Genomic DNA, 18301 nt, shown 5'->3' with positions numbered 1-18301 from the left:
TTCTAGCTCATTATAACATCTTTTAATTTATTATCTTGATAAAAATATATATCACATATTATTATGTATATGCGTGTGTGTGACATGTTCCAAATATATTTTTTATCGCTTTAAAAATAATTTCTATTAGAACTTGTTATAATAATACACACAATCCAGATTCAATTTGTTCTTTAATTTAATAAACTGGATTAGCTAATCCATATTAAAGTACAAGGATTTCTGAAAATAAATTTATTTTCAAAAGTTTCTCAAATAAATAAAATATTTATATTTATTTTTTATAGCTAATTTCTTTCTTTCTATGAAAAGAAACAAGCATAATTAAAAATTTTTTTATCAACAAAAAATATATTTATTCAATATTTTATAAAGCAACATATGCATTTGGGTGTGTGTATATGTGTCATATCGAATATATTTGAAACTTTGCTCTGTCTCTACAAAAGAAACGGCATTAAAAATCTCAGTTTGCTGGATATAATATCTGGTAAATATGATATAAATATGAAATAAAAAATAAAATTGGAACTTTCATCATCCTTTCTGGAAACTGATACATGTGTGACTTAAAATAGTGAGCGTTTAGCATGCTTGTATCTAAGAGTTGAGGCAAAGCAGGTGCGACCGCTTCCGCAAGCAGTCGCACCCAGGAAGACACCGTACACCAGAGCGGACCACACTATCATGCCAACTGCAGCAGCCAACAGGATCAGATATGCTCGATGACGAAAGCGATCTAGGATCCGCAGCATCCACTTGCGGTTCACCACCGTTCTCCCGGGAGACGCCGCATGATGCAAGGATGCGGTCTAAAGAGATACGCGGTTATCAAAGAGAATATCCGGTTATAAGTTAATCGTTTAATTATTTAATTATTTAATTATTTAAAAGAGTGATAACTTATTTCTCTATGCATAACAGTAGTTACTTTTCAATTATGTATAATTTTATAATATATTATATTGTAATATTGTATATTATAATTATATTGTAATTATAATATATTATACATATAATAATTTTTCATAATATATTATAATAATTTTTAATGCGTAAAAAAGAAAACGATTTGATTGATTAAATCGATTAATAGATTTTGATAATTTTTATAATTATAATGATATACTATAATAAAACACTATTATTATAATATATTATAATTTTTTATTGTATAAAAAAACTGATTAGATTAATTAAACAGATTAATAGAGGTAAATGAATCACTACAAACGCAATGATCTAGTTTTGTTTACCTCTACCACATTTATCGTTTCAGTCCGCCTTACATTCGTAACTGTTTCATGTGCTTCATAGACTTCGTCGTACTCTTCATCGTGCGGCTGCTGTATTTTGCCTTCCATCTCGTATATGTCATCATTATACGGCTCGTGCGTTTCATCGTAGAATTCACGGACATTATTGTAAGATATTTCGCTCATGTTAATAGGTATTTCGTTATGCGTTTCTTCGCGTGCTTCATCACGCATTCTGTCAGTGGCCAGGTAGCGTTCGTACTGCACATGGTACAGTTTCTTTTTTGTATAAACTTATTGTTAATCGTGATAAAAAAATGAAAGAAATTAGAGAAGATAATAAATAGAAAATTCGTAGGTAGAAAATTTATAGATAGAAAATTTTTTTATATTTTGCTATCGTCAAAATTGGATTTTGCTTATTAATTTTGGCAAAATAAATATTTTTCCAGATAAGAAACGAGATTACAAACAAACATACAAGTTGTTCATAACACATTGTAAATTTTTTTTATAGTAAATTAAAACAAATGTATAGAAAGAAACGAAAGCAATCAAAAAACTAATCTCATTTTTCTATTAAACAAGAAGAAAAATAATATTTTATCATAGTTAATATAAGAAATGTCTACATAACAATAAGCTTTGACAGTGTATATTTAAACAATTATAAATATGCATAGCGATAAGAGATGTTTCAACATTTCCTTCTCCATCATTATAAAAAGAATTGCATTTTTTTATATGTGAAGCGCAAAGGGCATCAAAAATATTGTCCTTTTACTACTCCTTTTACTACCCCTTTTACTACTTCTTTCTCATACATTAATGCAATTTATATAATTTCTTCAGGTGCACTTTCTCTCTTCTCTAAATAAAGCACTGCAAATTGCGAGACGCTCCGAATTATCGAATGCAAAAGCAAAATCAACATGCTTTCGCAAACATCTCGTCCTGCAGGGTGTATCTTAAAATAGAAAGAGAGAGAGAGAGAGAAAGAGAAAGGTAGAACGACGTTCTCCAAACAGCGCAAAGGATGATTTTAACGCCGCCGGGGGCGTCGAAGAGAATCGATAGCGCCCAATTATGGAAATGCTCAGAGTACCTGCATGTTCTGCAGTTTACTTATTTGCTGACGGACCAGGCGAACCACCTTGCATTTTGCATGTTGACAGTTGGCCAGGAAGACCATGAGGCTCGCATTCTGCTCGTCCTGCTCCTGCAGATACTGGCAACCAATGCATGTACGCGCATCGCATATCATTTTCCACGGCGTATAAAATGATCTCTCGCGATATGCGCGAAGAGTGAGTTAAAGAGATCATTTTTTTTTCCAATAAAAAAAGCCGCTGACACGGCTGAATATACGAACAAATCGCCATGTCAACTGAGCAGCGCGATTGTCGTCTTTTACATCGACAGTTCATTATCTTCATTTTTTGAATCTGTTCTTCTTATTATAGCATTTTATTTACGCTATCTTCTGCATCTAAAACGAAATAAGCGTGCGTATTCACGTGATACAAAAATGTATATACATAAATTCAATATAATTCAGTCGAGACTCTAATTTCCATTCTGCCAGATTGTGATTTAAATTAAAAAATATAGCTATTTCTGAGCGTCACTTATATTCCGTTAGAAGATCATAAATTTAACAGCAGTCGAGAATAAAACACGCCTATGCATCAGATCCAATATACATAATAATTTCAAGTTACATCATCGATTATTTTCATTTTTAATAGAATATTTGCGAGATAAAATCGGATGTTTTTTCGGGAAACTATGACATAACAAATTATTATTGTGCTAAATTTCCGACAAACAGTAAATTATATGTCGAATGTAAAGAGATAAAAGATCGATGCAAAAGATTATTAGTTCGATACATTTACATCGAATTAAAATGCGAGTTTAAAATGCGAATATTAAGTGTCCCGGCCTTTCTATTAAATATAATTATTAATTATTTTTCATTAAGGCATGGCAAATATAAAATCTGAAGATATATATTCTGAAGATAAATATATTGTTGCCTTAAAGAATATATATCCAATAAAATATTCACTAGTATCTTACAAGTCAGCAAATTTTATACAAGTTTATCTTAAATCTACCTTTATTTATTATTAATTAAGAAACTCTAGGTTTCTTTTCTGGTGGTGGTTTCATATCTTTTTTCTCAGTTTTCACTTCCTGCTTAATCTCTGTAGCTGAAAGAATCAAAATCAATAATATTAAATAGAGTATTAAAATATATATAATGAAAAATAAGATAAATGAATATAAAATATATTACATACAAACTTCTGTTGCTTGATGCACTGGTTTTGGTACTGGTAAGGGAAATTTACGAGTGAGCTCTGTAAGTAACATGTCCACTCTCTGCCGTTGAAACAACGAGCTAGGTTCCTCGCGTACCGGCGTTTCTTTTTTTGTGGCTAAAGCTTTGCCATTCTTGAAATCCCAAAAGTAACCCTTACTAGGATGATATCGCGAGCAAGAACTAGCTTCTTCAAAGGCAGATTGCAGATGATGAACCGTGGATAACTGCACACATTAATACATATTTATAATACATATTTATAATACAATTAATACATATATATTTTTTACATACAATAATTTACACAAATACCACATTACACAAAAATGTAAAAATACACATGTAAAATGTTTGCCAAATATGTATTAATATCGCACAAAATTTCAAAATATGGACATTAAAATATTTTGTCACTCACCAGTCTAGAACTCACAACAGATCCTAAATCTGGAGCCTGATACACAACACCAGCTATAATATAATAATCAGCGACTGGTGAAGCTACAGTTGGTGAATGTCTGTGTTGTTTCCTAATCACATATAAAATTGGTTCTTGCACATGCAGAAGAATATATTCTAAGCCAGTCATATTGCTAGAAAAATAGAACAACAATAAAGTGAATGATAAATATGTTTATTTACAATAATTATATATATTCATATTTAATAGAAAGATCAGTTGAGGCTCACGTCAGTTGATCAGGACTCAAACGCTGCATCTTGACTATTTCATTATTGCAAGTTCTATCATAAAATGGATTACTCCTTTCAGAAAAGTAATCCATGATGTTACTTGGATTGAGGACAGGAATCCAAGCACTGTCATGCCAAGATAGGCCTAAAGGATTCTCTGAAAGAAAAACCAAGATAAACATTATAAAGTATTAATTATATCAATGATAAATATGTACAATTCACACTTTTTTTCTTCGATGAAACAATTATTTCGCATGTTTATATTAAATTATTGAATATTAGTTATTAATTAATCCTTACCTTGTACTGGAGTTTTTCCTGGCATCATCATATCACCAACTAAAAAAACTTGTCACAAAAATAATCAAGAATACACCTCGTCTATTAATGTCACGAATCAAATATATCTTTTGCTTCTTTTTTTATGAATTTCTGTTCAATATCAAACACAATATATCACGATGTAATTTTCCTTTTCTTTATTCCTTCCTTTTTCCGATTTCTGTCCTCTAACAGAAAAAGGTAATCGAACATATGTATTTTGACAGTAGCGTATCTCCCCCTTCTCTTTCTGTCGGCAATAAACTATAAATATATAGATAGAGTCTTTCATAAGAAAAATTGAAACTAGCTGCCTTAGGGCAGAGAGAAGCAAGAAAGGTTTAAACACCACTCATATCAATCGGTGTCTAGGTTAACTAGTACGATTGACCAATCAAAGAATCTCATTTTCAACTAGCCAATAAGCATTCACTCTAGCTTCTCTCTAGCCATATTGAATATTAATTCATGTATATTTGCCCAGGTAGCGCTTAAAACACTATTCCAAAGCGAAATATAGTTAGCTATCTATTTTTTTGTATCATCTATGCGCGCAGTTACGCGCAGGGACTGAGTTGTCAAACGGTTCTATTTGCTACCCGGTTCCGTGACTTTTCATAGTCCAATCTGTCATCTGTCAGTAGTGTCGCGCGAGATCGCGGCAATGATACTTCGTCTTCGTACTTAATAACGAGTGTCATCTGAGACGATTAATCATGATGTGTGAGCGAGTCTCCTCAATTCTGACAATACGCGCGAAAAGTACTGTTCGAGCGACGCTTCGCTGTCGACGCTGATTCTACCGAGATGCTATCGCCAATCTAGATCCTGGCAAAGGTAAACGAGACAGATTCCGAAAGCAAACAAACTACGAATATCGAGTCAATGGAGTGTTTTCGAGAAACGGCAAGAGATAGAAAGAAAGAGAGAGATCTATGATGACTCCGCAACCTCCGGAAAGTTCAGCTTGAATTAATTGATAATTTTGATATTGGAGGGATGTAGGTTTTATGATTTCTCTTCGAAGAGAGATTTTCTTCGGTGTCATGTTGAACGATGCAAGGTATATATAACGTGTAACTTATTTAAAAAAAAAAACAATCGCAGACTTTTAATAATAAATAGGATTCAACGATCGTATTTTCGCGTTCCGAAAATTTCCGATGAAAAAATTCCGATTTAAAAAGATATATAATACTTAACAAAGAACGAGAAATTTATATACTTGACGCGTAATATATTTTTCATTCATTTAATCGCGATGCCTTCGCGCTGTCACTTTCATTTTTTCCCAAGACGCACGAACAATTAAACATGGAGGTTAAAATATTCTGTCGTGACAGCTTTCTACAGATACGAAGCGTGGGTGCACGCACATATTTACGCGTGCGCGTGAAATAGATATAGATAGCAAACTAATTTGAAAACGGTCGCGAAATTGCGCAAACGATCGTTTCGCTCTTTTCATCTTTATATGCCCGAGAAATAAATAAATATGAATAAACGACTGAAAAAAAAGAAATTTTGAAATCGAATGTTTGCGCAGCTAATTGTAAGAAGAATAATAAGCTTAATAATTTATTTTTTAATTTATCGTTCTGATTCTTTATAAAGAAGTTATGAAAGATAAACCATAACTTTTTATATTTATTTATTTTTTTTATTAGAGATAGATTTTTATATCCATTATATTTATTAATTTGATCGTTAAAGCGATAAGTATTTTTATAGTATATATATATATATATATATATATATATATATATATATATATGTACACATTTATTTCCTTTTTTAATCAAATAGAAAAGGATCGTATATAAAAATTGATTTTGTACGAACAGTGAATTTTATTTATGACTTGATTCTTTTTATTTAGATTAAAAACTATACACGTTTTATATTATCACGTGTTAATTAGAATGCAAGATTGGAATGAGTCAAATGAATCGAAATATCGTTGAATTACAGTTACAATTATTATGGAGCCTCATTGAGAATCGGAATTTAAAATCTCGTACGAAACGGGAAGTCTGATTAGAGCGCAGTAATTCGCAGCATGTTGTCAATGTAAATATAATATTAAAGAATATTTGTGTAAATACGTGGACAATGACGGTACATGTATTACAATGCATATTTGATGCATTGCAGAAGTCATTCCGGAGGAGGGAAATGAGATTAAAAGGAACAATACATTGGCAATTATGTAACGGTCATAAACAAGACTTGTAAGTATTTTGTATATATATATATATATATATATATATATATATATATATATATATATACATGTGTGTGTGTGTGTGTGTGTTTGCATATGTGTACATATCCAATACGTATTCATAAATTGCATACGCGATATAAAATATATAATATCTAGTAAAGCATTAGCTTTTCGTCATGTGTGCTTTCCTATCTTTATATTTTTATATAAGGATAATTGTGTGCGTGTGAGAGACATTTTATAAAATTGAGATGAGATGAATTGATCGATATACCGATCAATTCATCTCATCTAATCAAATACGATTGCATTGAAAAAATATATCGTTACATGAGTGCAGTATTGCATTTGTATAAAAGTATAAAATCATTAATCGATCTTACTTATTATTTTGTGAAAGTAGCAAATATTAGTATATAATATAAAAAAGTTAAGTATTTTTAAATATTTCATATTTTACCAGTCTTTTTATCTGATTGTATATAATATATGTATCTCGCAGATCTTGGTGATGGAGGATTACACGCCAATCGACGAGGACTTTCCGGGCCGGCTGTTGCATCAGGCCGCGCTCTGGGACAATGCCGAGCTGCTGGAGGATCTGCTACGTGGCGAACACGCGCAGTACATTAATAGCAAGGACTCGTGGGGTAGAACGCCACTGCATGCGGCCGCGATCACAGAAAATTCTCGCTGTCTGGATGTCTTGCTAACCGCCGGAGCCGATCCGAACGTTGTTTGCGGTCCTCGCGGTCATCATCGAACGCCGCTACACGTATGTGCGGAGCACGGTCACGCCGGTAACGTGGAAAGACTGCTGAGTTTCAATGCGGATCTCATGATCCGCGACGATGATGGCTTGCAGCCGCTCGATATCGCCGAGAGAGGCAAACACGACTCTTGTATTCATCTTCTGAAAGCGGCGGCTGAGCAATATGAACTGGCAAAACAGGCGACCCACGCGTCCTTACGCGCAGCTTGTATCCAAGGTGACACGGTGGCCGCCCGGAGCATCATTCAGAGCTTGTCGACTGATCTAGAATGCGTGGTGAATATGACACCGAACGGCGCTAACACACTGCTCTTCATCGCCTGCGAGAGCGGCCATAAGGACATCGTTCGGCTGCTACTGGATCACGGCGTCGATTGCAGGATTCATCCGGTTACTAAATACTGTCCGCTCTATATAGCGTGTTATCACGGCAAGGTGGAAATCGTCGACTTACTACTTCGACATTTTCCCAAGCAGGTGCAACAGCTTACGGTAGAGCGTTGGTTGCCGATACATGCAGCCACGATAAACGGTCATCATTCAGTAATTGATGCGTTGCTTAAATTTGAATATCCGCAACACGTGTATCAGCGATACAAAGATCCGTCCGGCGAATTCGAATACGATCTGCCGTTTGATATCAATGCGCAAGATGTCACCGGTCAACATGCGCTTTATATAGCCAGCATGCTGGGCAATATCAAATGTGTTGAATTATTTTTGGGTTATCGAGTGAAGGCGAGAACAACCAAGGAGGAGGATAGCGTGGGTGGCGCGCAACAGCTTCCCGTATCGAAACACAAAATCTCCAGCGGTATCCAAAGACTGATGTCATCCTTGAATTTTCGTAGCAAAACATCCACGGATAAAAGAGATGATAAAATGATATATCCGGTAAATCTGGATCTTTATTGCAACAACGGCAGCGAAACGGCATTGCACGCGGCCGTTAGGAGTCGACATACTGAAGTAGTGAACGCTCTTCTTCAAGCTGGTGCCAATCTAGAATTGCCTGTTAAAGTCTTGTATGATCAAAATGATCCCGAGGGCAGTTACTCCAGCGTATTGACGATAGCATGTCAAAATCGCGACGTAAAGATCGTGGATCTGCTGTTAAAACATGGTGCTGTCGACAACGAGTGCAAGGCGCTGAAGATCGCCGCACAGAATCGCGATGAGACATTGACTGCAAAGTTGCTGTCGATTAAAGCGCATCCGGACTCCGAATACAAAATTAATAAAAAAGCGATGACCGAGTGCACACAAAGCTCGCATTTCTCCGCCTTATCATCTTTCGGTCATGTCACCTATTCTACGTTGTTTCCGAAAACACCCACCATGATCAATTGGCATAATCAACAGTGTCGTCTCTCGCAGATCCGTTTGCAATGGCTGATCGACGCGGTGCTGCACGTCAACAAGAAGCTGAGCCCAAAGAACAACGATCTGGTGCTGTACGCCATCACGCGAATTGATATCTCTCACAATTCCATAACTTCCATGCCGTCTGCCGTGTTCTATCTGCAGAGTTTACGTTATCTCAATATGGCACAGAACAAAATCGACACTCTTACTGCTGACTCTAAAAACCCGAAGGACAAGCTATGCCCAGTTCTAGAGGAGATGTATCTCCAAGACAATCGATTGGAGCAACTGCCCGAATTCATTATGAATCTTCCAGCTCTCGAAATCATAGACGTCTCCAACAATAAGTTGCAGTGCCTGCCACAGAATTTGTGGCGCGCACCCAAACTCAAGGAACTGAACGCGTCGTTTAATCTATTACGCGATTTACCCAGTCAAGTGTCGCAGAATATCCTAAGAAAGTCGCAGCGCGGTTCCGACGAGACGCAACAGACATGCACCGACTTCCGTGGACTGGCCATTGTGCCGCGGATAGAGTCTATGGAATTTGATTCCTTTACGAAGATCGCAAACGCGCAGGTAATCGAGATGGAACGACCACATGTGTGGACCAGTTCAGTTCAAGTATCAGAAAGAATGAGCGATGACACGGAGAATGGCAACAAATCAGTGTTGGCATCATTGAATTTGGCACACAATCTCTTCAACAGTATTCCCGTGGCATTACCATGCTTGGCTGTAAGCCTAGTGCGATTGAATATGGCATACAACTCTCTGCGATCGATGAGTCACATCACCTCATATCCAGCGAGCCTGAAACAGCTAGATTTATCGAATAATCAGATTACGCGTTGGCCGAGTTTGCCGCAGGTTGACAGTTCCGATAGCATGGAACAAGCGAATACAGCCTGCTATTGTCCAGCCGTCAATGCGCAATCTCCCAACATCGTACCCGGCAATCGGCAGACCCCTACGTCGATGCGCGACATTGTGCTGCAATCAGTGTGTGCACATAGACGGCACCTACGGCTAGAAAATATGCGTACGTTGATTCTGGCGAACAATCTACTGAATCGTATCCAGTTAACGTCGTGTGACGACGGCGAAATGCCGAGTCTAGAAGAAGAGCGAAACGACTCGGACAAGGATTCAAAAGGAATCGGACACTCCAGCTCCAAATCATATCTGCTCTTTCCCAATGTCAGTATGCTGGACGTTAGTAACAATCAATTGCGCGAAATACCGCACAACATTTACGAGCTTAATAATCTGTCGGTATTAAATATCAGCGGCAACAACGAAATCGTCGAGCTACCGCCGCAGATGGGTTTACTGGGACGTTTATGGAATCTGAACACACAGGGTTGCCGATTGCAAGAGCCGCTCAAATCGATGATCGAATCAAAAAAGTACAAGACGATGGATGTGATTGGTTACCTGAAGTCAATCCTGGAAGACGCCAAGGCATATGCACGCATGAAGCTGATGATTGTTGGTATCCAAGGAATCGGCAAGACAAGTCTGCTCGAACAGTTGCGGCAGGAAGGTGAGGTGCCGAACAAGAAGAAGGCGTCCGAGCACTGGGCCAAACGGATGGGTAACAAGAACATTAACGCGAAGACTGCTAAGGGTACAACCATCTCGACGGTGGGTGTAGATATCGGCGATTGGCTTTATGAGAAGAAAGTGCGTGGACAATCATCCCACGGTCCGGTATATTTCAGGACCTGGGATTTTGGTGGCCAGCGCGAGTATTATGCAACGCATCAGTATTTCCTTTCAAAGCGCAGTCTATATCTGGTCGTGTGGCGAATCACGGACGGTTTCAAGGGCGTATCCGAAATCTTTCAGTGGTTAGTGAACATTCAGAGTAGAGCGCCAAACTCACCGGTTATTATCATCGGCACCCATTATGACATTTTCTACGAGCACAGTGAGGGTCTGCAGCAATATATTCGCGACAAATTTATCAATGTGGTTGATGCCGAGAAATGCGGCCTACCCAAGGTCATGGAAACGATTGAAGTGAGTTGTAAAACGCGCCACAACATCAAGATGTTATGCAATCTCATCTACGATGTTGTCTTCAGCCTGAGATCGCCTGGTAGCAAGGAGTTGCTGCTAGAACAGAAGGTTCCAGCTAGTTATCTAGCACTAGAGGACGTAGTAATTCAATTGGCGCACGATAGGAAGTTGTCCGGCCTAGATCCTGTGTTAAAAGCCGATCAGTATTACGCGGCAGTCAACAACGAACTTCAAAAACTGCACAGATCATTTAGAGATCCCGCCGAATTGCATCAGGCGACACTGTTTCTCCATGAGAACGGTATAATCTTGCATTATGATGATGCTACGTTGAAAGATCTCTATTTTTTGGATCCGCAGTGGCTTTGCGATATGCTGGCTCATGTAGTAACTATACGGGAGATTAATCCATTCGCAAGATCTGGTATAATGAAGTTGGACGATATCCAGCACGTCTTCAAATCCTCCACGATATCGTCGATCGACACACAAGGCTATATCGTCAGTCTGCTCAATAAATTCGAAGTTGCACTAACATGGGATTGCCGTACATTGTTGATACCGTCTCTTCTACCAACTGAGGAGGATATTTTGCGCAATAATCAAATTATCAAAGTGCCGGTGAAGACGCGTGGTTGGCACGTACGCGCCAAGAAGATCACGTCGCCCATATTCACATGTTTGGGCGCGCCATCCAGCGATAAGAGCAACGCTGAGTGCGTACTTACATCGAGATCGCAGCCCGACTGTTCCGTCACCAGGCTGTTACTCATGTCATACTTCCCCAGCGGCTTCTGGTCCCGATTGATTACTCGAATTCTCGCCGACGATGCTATTGTCGAGATCGTCATGTCGTTTCTGGCGCCGTTTAAGGACTTTGTCGATGACAATATTTTTGCCAGTCTATTAGACTTGCAGGCCGAGTGGGTGCTCTGGCAGACAGGAATTGAGCTGCGATACTCGGGCATTACATTGTTGCGTTTGAAGGAGGTCTGTTACAATCTGAAGAATTCACCGTACGACTACAGGCAGTTCAAATTTAAACTTAAACAGGATGGCATTTGGTGCACAGTGGATTTGCGAAATTCCGCCATCCTCGAAATTTGGTTTCCAGTGGACACTCTGGTAATTAAGCAACCCATCATGTCCGATTCCGTAGACGAGGAACCAATGGGCTATCAGGCAATCGTAGTAGAACCGCGGATGGAGAGTATGCCGCAACTGATGGCGTTGATTGTCGATCACATCGACATTCTCCTCGAAGATTGGTATCCTACGTTAGGCACACGCTTTGTTCATACATCGGAGGGCAAATTGCTGGTCACCAGACTTATACCGTGTCCACGCTGTTTGCTCGACAATACTGAGAGCAGTGACATCGAATCGAACGACGGTGACGGTCGACTAATCGAGGACATCCAAAAATATTGCGCCATAAATCGTAGCGAAAGGCAAAGCCAAGACAGCTACAAATCCGATGGTGACAGCGGCGTCGGTTACGATAGTTTGACATCTAGCAGAATGCCATCGCTTGAGGGACATCCGGACGTATCGAGGCAACAGACTCCTTCCTCGCATCTCGAAGGTATCCTCGCATACTCTTGGATGGTGGAGGAATGCATATTGGCAGCGTACAGCAACAAATCCATCAGTTGCCCGAGGCACTCGGAGATCCCATTGTCGCACGTCGCGCCAGACATTATTTTTATGGATCTAGGTGCTAAGCATCTTATCAAATCGGAAGACCTTAAACGAGGCAAGCTGCTTGGACGGGGTGCCTTCGGTTTCGTCTTTCGTGGCAACTGCCGATTACCAGGCACACACGTTCGCGCTGACGTAGCCATTAAGATGCTACAACCGGTCTCGCCGGGTCCGAACTCGACGCAGTCAGCAATACTTGCGTATAAAGCATCGCAGAGCAAATGGGACCGCGACCCATTACAATACGCCTGCAAGGCTTATTGCATGGCGCGTCAGGAACTCAACATCTTGCTGACACTCAGACACGCCAATATTGTGCCATTAATTGGCATAGTTGTCAGTCCATTGGCTCTGGTTCTGGATCTCGCTCCTCAGGGCGCGCTAGACGGCGTCCTGAAAAACTACCGTCGTTCCGGCGCTAAATTAGATCCTTATACGCTGCAGGCAATAATCTTACAGGTCGCCAAAGCAGTGGAGTATCTGCATCAGCAGCATGTCATCTATCGCGACCTAAAATCAGAGAACGTCTTAGTGTGGCAGATACCATTGCCGTTTCAGGAGAGTTCGGAACCAGTGCACGTCAAAGTCGCTGATTATGGGATTTCAAGGTTGACACTTCCCACGGGAGCAAAGGGTTTCGGGGGCACGGAAGGTTTTATGGCACCCGAAATCATCAGATACAACGGCGAGGAGGAGTATACGGAGAAAGTGGATTCGTTCTCTTTTGGCATGTTCATCTACGAGCTGATTACGCTGCGCCAACCATTCGAGGGTCACGAGGCAGTGAAGGAATGCATTCTGGAAGGTGGTAGACCGCCGCTCATGTACCGCGAGACTCTCCATCCATGTTACGCACTCGATCTAATGGTGATATGTTGGGCGCAGAATCCGAAGGATCGACCAACAGCTAGTCAGATCGTTTCAATCGCTTCCGCGCCCGAATTCACACACCTGATAGATGTCACTCTGCTAACGGAGCGCACGCAGGTAACGGCAGTCACCTTGACAAATCGAGCCGGCAACAGCTCGAATAGCGACGCAGATAGCCTGAATAGTGACGAGATATGGTTCGGCCACAACAACGGCGAGGTGGACATGTTATTGGGCACTCAGAAGGGTTGGCTGCGTCACGTACGTATCGAAACGCCTGTAATACCGTATGCCATGTACGGTGTAGATGGCTACATCTGGATCGGCGACAATGCTGGCCAGGTGCACGTCTATCTGTGCGGCAACTTTGGCTGCGTGGCTAGCTACAACCTCGAGGCGGATCACAACAGAGAATCTAAAGTAGTCGGATTGATCCACTTAGAACAATTGAAACAATTTGTCGTGGCACTGCACAGCGGTCGTATCTTCTTATTGTCCAGCTCATTCACGCAGATAAAGAAGACGGAGATCACCGGCGGTACGGCAGAAGTAACACGACATAATGCCGATATCAAAACTTATTCGCTGACGGCGATTTATCGAAAGAGACGCATAGTGGAGCTTTGGGTTGGCCAGAGTTTCGGCCGGATATCCGTTTATACGCTGAAGGACGGCAACCTAATCGACACGGTACAATTGTCTCACTCTACCGGGACCGCCAACGATGCCACCATGAAGAATCTTTTCGCCACATATCTGACCGGCGCGACCGTCGAGAGCTTCGTCTTTTCGTACACATATCCAGGCTGCGTAGTGTACCAGTGGGACGTGGACGGCCGACAGATCGTCAATAAACTTGACATGTCCAAACTGGTGCCTTGCTCCGAAAGTCTCAAGTCTATTTCTATCGAGGAGAATCTGTCGACGGACAAGTGTCAGGTGACCGCGCTCGAGGCCAGCTCCGGTCAGCTGTATATCGGCACCACCTGGGGCTGCATCGTCGTCGCCGAGTGCGGCACTCTGCGACCCGTCACCGTGTTCCGGCCGTTCGAGGGCAAGGTTTGTCAGATTGTGTCCCTCAAATCTACCGACAAGAAGAAAGCACTGTTGGCAACCGTCGGCCAGGGCTATCGCAGCCTGATCGCACGATACACCGATTTCCCGTTGAAGAGTCTGGAGAATGAAGAACTCAAACATGGCATGTATACTTTGCTGTGGCGATCGGAAAACTGGTCGTCGGCTTGATTCTCCCGAAGATCTTAACGTCCGCATTCTCGCTCGTCTTCAACGATGTCTGATTTCAAGTTTCGTTTATCTCGTATACGAAAACAACACAGAACATGCTGACAGATTGCATTTAACCGCCGAATGCGCGATGAGACGATGAAACAGTCCAACTTTCTTCCAATGAATACCGGCAGAAAAAGGTTGTAATAAGCTTTGGTCTGTGCCAATGTAGACATTTCGGTATAATGAAATTTCGAAGAGCGATGAGATTTATCGGATTCTCTTCTCTTTTCGACGAAGCATTTAAGTGGTGCAAAGTTTAACCGAGTCTTTCTGCGCTCGAATGAATCTTATACGTCCAATATTATTATAATGCCTGATATATAACAGGCATTTGCGGTGCAAATAAGCGCGCTTGAGAAAGAAATCATTTTCATAGAATTTAAAAAGAATAACAATCTTAAATGCAAATTTTAACGCTCGATTTTTTCGAAGCACGCTTATTGACAAATACTCTATGTATCGCGTTACAGGCTGTATGCTAATTCTTTAGTTCGTCCAAGTTGCAGGAATTATCGAATCAAGAGTGTAAGAGATTGAGAGAGGGAGAGAAATAATCTTATTTTGTATAAAACAAAATTGTAAAGATGTATAAGAGTTTAACGATACTCTAGTAACGTTTTCGTTTGCATAAGTATAATCAGATGTTACGATTCGTGGTATTTAAATGTTTATATAATGCTTGAAATAATGAAAGAATAGAAACGAGTCCGACATATATTAACTTATTAATTATGCCTTCGCAATAAGACAACAGCAAAAGAAGAGAAACATTCTTCAGTATCCTATTTGATATTATCTGAGCTGTTTTGGATATTTTTTAGCGCTATTAATTAATAATATTCACACATATCGAGAGATTTTTATTTTACTGACATAAATTTCACAATCTTGGATCGATAAAAATATGATATCAAAATCATACTCATATATTTCCTTGAAATTCAGTTGTAACACGTACAAAATAATAAATAATTTCGTCTTATCGCGAAATATATGTACGTAAAAGTATAAAAATCTAAATTTTAAGATTACTGTGGAACACGTTATATAAATATATCAGCATTATGTTATTATATACTAGATATGAGATTATACACACGCACACATACACATTAGAAGCACTTCGCTCAATTGAATCATTAAATTTTCATTCATGTTTTAATTATAAAGAAATAATTAATGTATCCCAAGTGCGTAATGAATGTGATACGAGGTACTCAGCGAAAGAAAGAACGTAAGATATCGAAAGTTGTTACATTATTTTTAATAATGATGTTCTCTAATTGTGTTTTTTTTAACAAGTAGCTCTTCAGATTTTTTAGAAATTTTGTCTTATTGGGAGATACTCGGCTCTTAAAATTAAACATTCTGCAGAGGATAGTTCTTATATTAGTATCGTAACATAAAAAAAGAAAGTGAACAATGTATGTATGTATGTACGATTTACATGTCGCGCGTATAATACATTTTTTTTAAATAGCATTTAAAAGACTAGATTAATGTTATTTCTAGAAAATGTGACAAGATCGGCCGAATCTTTCTAATATTATATATAATGCATACGGCTTGCCCTCCATAAATTCTGAACCAGCACATTCGATACATACATTGATACGTTAAATGCCGTAAGGCTTACTGGTGATAGCCAAATTAGTGAAAATGCTTGTAATAGATATAACAAAATACTCAAATTTTTGAACAACATTAACGTTATAATAATTATATAAAATAGCAACATATGACAAAATATGCAAAATTTAGTTGATATTAAATGTATTATATATATATATATATATATATATATATATATATATATATATATATATATATATATAATTTATACAGTGCATGCGCGTTTTATACTTATTTTTTTAATTACTTGTACCTGCAGCGCATGAAGCGAACTACAGTGTGATATATATGCAGCTTGTATCCCTTTTTCTAAGATGATGACTATTATGAAGAACTAGAAATTATATATCTCATCCCCCCTATATAATACTTTTTAGAATTATATATCTCATTCCCCTATAGAATACTTATTAAGTATACCTTGGAATATGGCAAGTGATTAGTAATGTAAGATTTATAATTATTCACTAAGAGAAAATTCTATGATTGATGATCTCGACACGTTAGGAATATCTTTGTAAATTCATGTTTACTCTCATTATGAAGATTATTATAATTATCATCTCAACAGCATAAGTTGTAATGTTACCGAAATCCATTGTTATTTAATGTATTGATTGTCACAAAATACAAACTATACTTGTTGAATAAGATTCTGCTATATTTCTATCATTTCTATTTCTGTAGTGTAATCACACTTATATTTTAACACTCATAGATCACTATCTATTAAATAACAAAGTCTTTATTTACAAAAAAAAAAAATATATTTTGTAATTATGTAAATATGTTTGATGATTTAGACTCTACTTTCTTTGACATTCTTGTTTCTACTTCTAAAATATACTGTTGCATTGCCTTTTCATAAACACTATTTTCCGATAATTCTTCTTGCTATAAATTGAATATGTTTTTAATACAATATATTATATAAACAATTTAATGATAAATATAACTTACTGCACATACCTCTTTTATTGTTTTGTATATAGATAGAAAGTTTTGTGTTGCAGATTTTACATTTTCGTTTGCTAAATTAGTAGCTGGTATAAAGTTTTGATCTTTGTGAAATCTTCTGCAAGAATAAACATAATTTAGTAATATAAATTACATAAAGAATGACACACAATTATTTTATTTAATGTAATATAATAAAAGACATCTTACACTCGAATTAAATCCTCTTCATAAAAGATAGGTCTGATTTCTTTCCTTGGCAATTGTCTATCGTATCTAGGTTCATATTTCGGAGGGAAGGCCTCGTACACTGCCAACCATATAGGTTTGTCCTCCTCTTTCATAGCTTTGCCCTTTAATAGCGAAATGACTCTGAAATTCATTCCCATTATATAGATATATGTAGCTATTGTTCGAAATCTTTAAGTTAGCTAATTAAATATTGTTAACAAGAATTCCTTTTTTTTTTAATTTCCAAAAAATGATGTAATACAAACATACAAAACGAGTTGTTAAAACATCCAAATCTTTATCCAAAAACTCTAATTAAAAAATTTATATATTAATAAAATATCAATTGAAGAAAATTACTTAAAACATCGCCACCTTAACTATCGCGTAAACTCAAAAATAATTTTGAAAAGAATTACGAAGAGCGCATACACTCACCTGCTATAAATCGTACCAATTTTTTCTAATCTACTTTGTGCCATGGTGTGTCTCTTTCAACGTAACAATTCGCAAATAAAATATAAAGAAAATTCGATTCAGAATAGTCCCGGTGATTCGTAAATATTCTTCAGAAATATTAACCTAACTTTTCAAGCATCAAAATATCCTGTCGCTATTTTTAAAACGTT

At 38.0% G+C, this 18301-nt stretch overlaps 4 protein-coding genes across 8 annotated transcripts; 1 reads left to right on the top strand and 3 right to left on the bottom strand.

Moving 5' to 3' along the window:
* Positions 1-418: 418 nt before the first annotated feature.
* LOC126848273 (uncharacterized) lies at positions 419-2526 on the bottom strand. Its single transcript, XM_050589042.1, has 3 exons — positions 2362-2526; positions 1257-1517; positions 419-812 (listed from the first exon to the last, which is right to left on the bottom strand). Exons 1-3 carry the CDS (start codon positions 2518-2520, stop codon positions 570-572), a joined length of 663 nt encoding a protein of 220 aa, XP_050444999.1. The 5' UTR covers positions 2521-2526; the 3' UTR covers positions 419-569.
* Positions 2527-2603: 77 nt separating this feature from the next.
* Positions 2604-4852, bottom strand: LOC126848261 (mediator of RNA polymerase II transcription subunit 6). 2 transcript variants are annotated; one of them, XM_050589028.1, is made up of 6 exons: positions 4582-4852; positions 4276-4435; positions 4004-4178; positions 3563-3809; positions 3377-3472; positions 2604-2745 (listed from the first exon to the last, which is right to left on the bottom strand). In XM_050589028.1, exons 1-5 carry the CDS (start codon positions 4610-4612, stop codon positions 3393-3395), a joined length of 693 nt encoding a protein of 230 aa, XP_050444985.1. In that variant the 5' UTR covers positions 4613-4852; the 3' UTR covers positions 2604-2745; positions 3377-3392. The 2 variants fall into 2 exon arrangements, with proteins under 2 accessions (XP_050444985.1, XP_050444984.1); XM_050589027.1 differs by lacking the exon at positions 2604-2745 and having other exon boundaries at positions 3268-3472.
* Positions 4853-5172: 320 nt separating this feature from the next.
* Positions 5173-16633, top strand: LOC126848219 (leucine-rich repeat serine/threonine-protein kinase 1). 4 transcript variants are annotated; one of them, XM_050588911.1, is made up of 4 exons: positions 5173-5439; positions 6574-6672; positions 6757-6833; positions 7332-16633. In XM_050588911.1, the coding sequence occupies exon 4, from the start codon at positions 7341-7343 to the stop codon at positions 14805-14807; it is 7467 nt and encodes a 2488-aa protein (XP_050444868.1). In that variant the 5' UTR covers positions 5173-5439; positions 6574-6672; positions 6757-6833; positions 7332-7340; the 3' UTR covers positions 14808-16633. The 4 variants fall into 4 exon arrangements, with proteins under 4 accessions (XP_050444868.1, XP_050444867.1, XP_050444866.1 ...); XM_050588910.1 differs by having other exon boundaries at positions 5173-5665; XM_050588909.1 differs by having other exon boundaries at positions 5173-5665; positions 6482-6672.
* A 361-nt stretch (positions 16634-16994) lies between these two features.
* On the bottom strand, positions 16995-18295 carry LOC126848269 (28S ribosomal protein S23, mitochondrial). Its single transcript, XM_050589038.1, has 4 exons — positions 18111-18295; positions 17652-17813; positions 17454-17559; positions 16995-17378 (listed from the first exon to the last, which is right to left on the bottom strand). The coding sequence occupies exons 1-4, from the start codon at positions 18152-18154 to the stop codon at positions 17262-17264; spliced, it is 429 nt and encodes a 142-aa protein (XP_050444995.1). The 5' UTR covers positions 18155-18295; the 3' UTR covers positions 16995-17261.
* Positions 18296-18301: the final 6 nt, after the last annotated feature.

This window comes from Cataglyphis hispanica, chromosome 3 (assembly GCF_021464435.1).
Source record: "Cataglyphis hispanica isolate Lineage 1 chromosome 3, ULB_Chis1_1.0, whole genome shotgun sequence".
Lineage (NCBI taxonomy): Eukaryota > Metazoa > Arthropoda > Insecta > Hymenoptera > Formicidae > Cataglyphis > Cataglyphis hispanica.
The sequence above is the reverse complement of the archived record's forward strand: the minus strand, read 5'-3'. Positions and strand labels throughout refer to the sequence as shown.

What these genes read in the sequence shown, in the direction of transcription:
- LOC126848273 (XM_050589042.1), bottom strand. Translation starts at nt 2,520, where the DNA reads ATGATATGCGATGCGCGTACATGCATTGGTTGCCAGTATCTGCAGGAG. An exon ending in GTAAACTGCAGAACATGCAG is followed by an intron (nt 1,518 to 2,361) that starts GTACTCTGAGCA and finishes TACCATGTGCAG; the next exon opens with TACGAACGCTACCTGGCCAC. An exon ending in AAACGATAAATGTGGTAGAG is followed by an intron (nt 813 to 1,256) that starts GTAAACAAAACT and finishes GTATCTCTTTAG; the next exon opens with ACCGCATCCTTGCATCATGC.
- LOC126848261 (XM_050589028.1), bottom strand. Translation starts at nt 4,612, where the DNA reads ATGATGATGCCAGGAAAAACTCCAGTACAAG. An exon ending in AGGAAAAACTCCAGTACAAG is followed by an intron (nt 4,436 to 4,581) that starts GTAAGGATTAAT and finishes TTTTTCTTTCAG; the next exon opens with AGAATCCTTTAGGCCTATCT. An exon ending in CTGTTGTGAGTTCTAGACTG is followed by an intron (nt 3,810 to 4,003) that starts GTGAGTGACAAA and finishes TAATGTGTGCAG; the next exon opens with TTATCCACGGTTCATCATCT.
- LOC126848219 (XM_050588912.1), top strand. Translation starts at nt 7,341, where the DNA reads ATGGAGGATTACACGCCAATCGACGAGGACTTTCCGGGCCGGCTGTTG.
- LOC126848269 (XM_050589038.1), bottom strand. Translation starts at nt 18,154, where the DNA reads ATGGCACAAAGTAGATTAGAAAAAATTGGTACGATTTATAGCAG. An exon ending in GAAGAGGATTTAATTCGAGT is followed by an intron (nt 17,560 to 17,651) that starts GTAAGATGTCTT and finishes TTATTCTTGCAG; the next exon opens with AAGATTTCACAAAGATCAAA. An exon ending in TATACAAAACAATAAAAGAG is followed by an intron (nt 17,379 to 17,453) that starts GTATGTGCAGTA and finishes TTCAATTTATAG; the next exon opens with CAAGAAGAATTATCGGAAAA.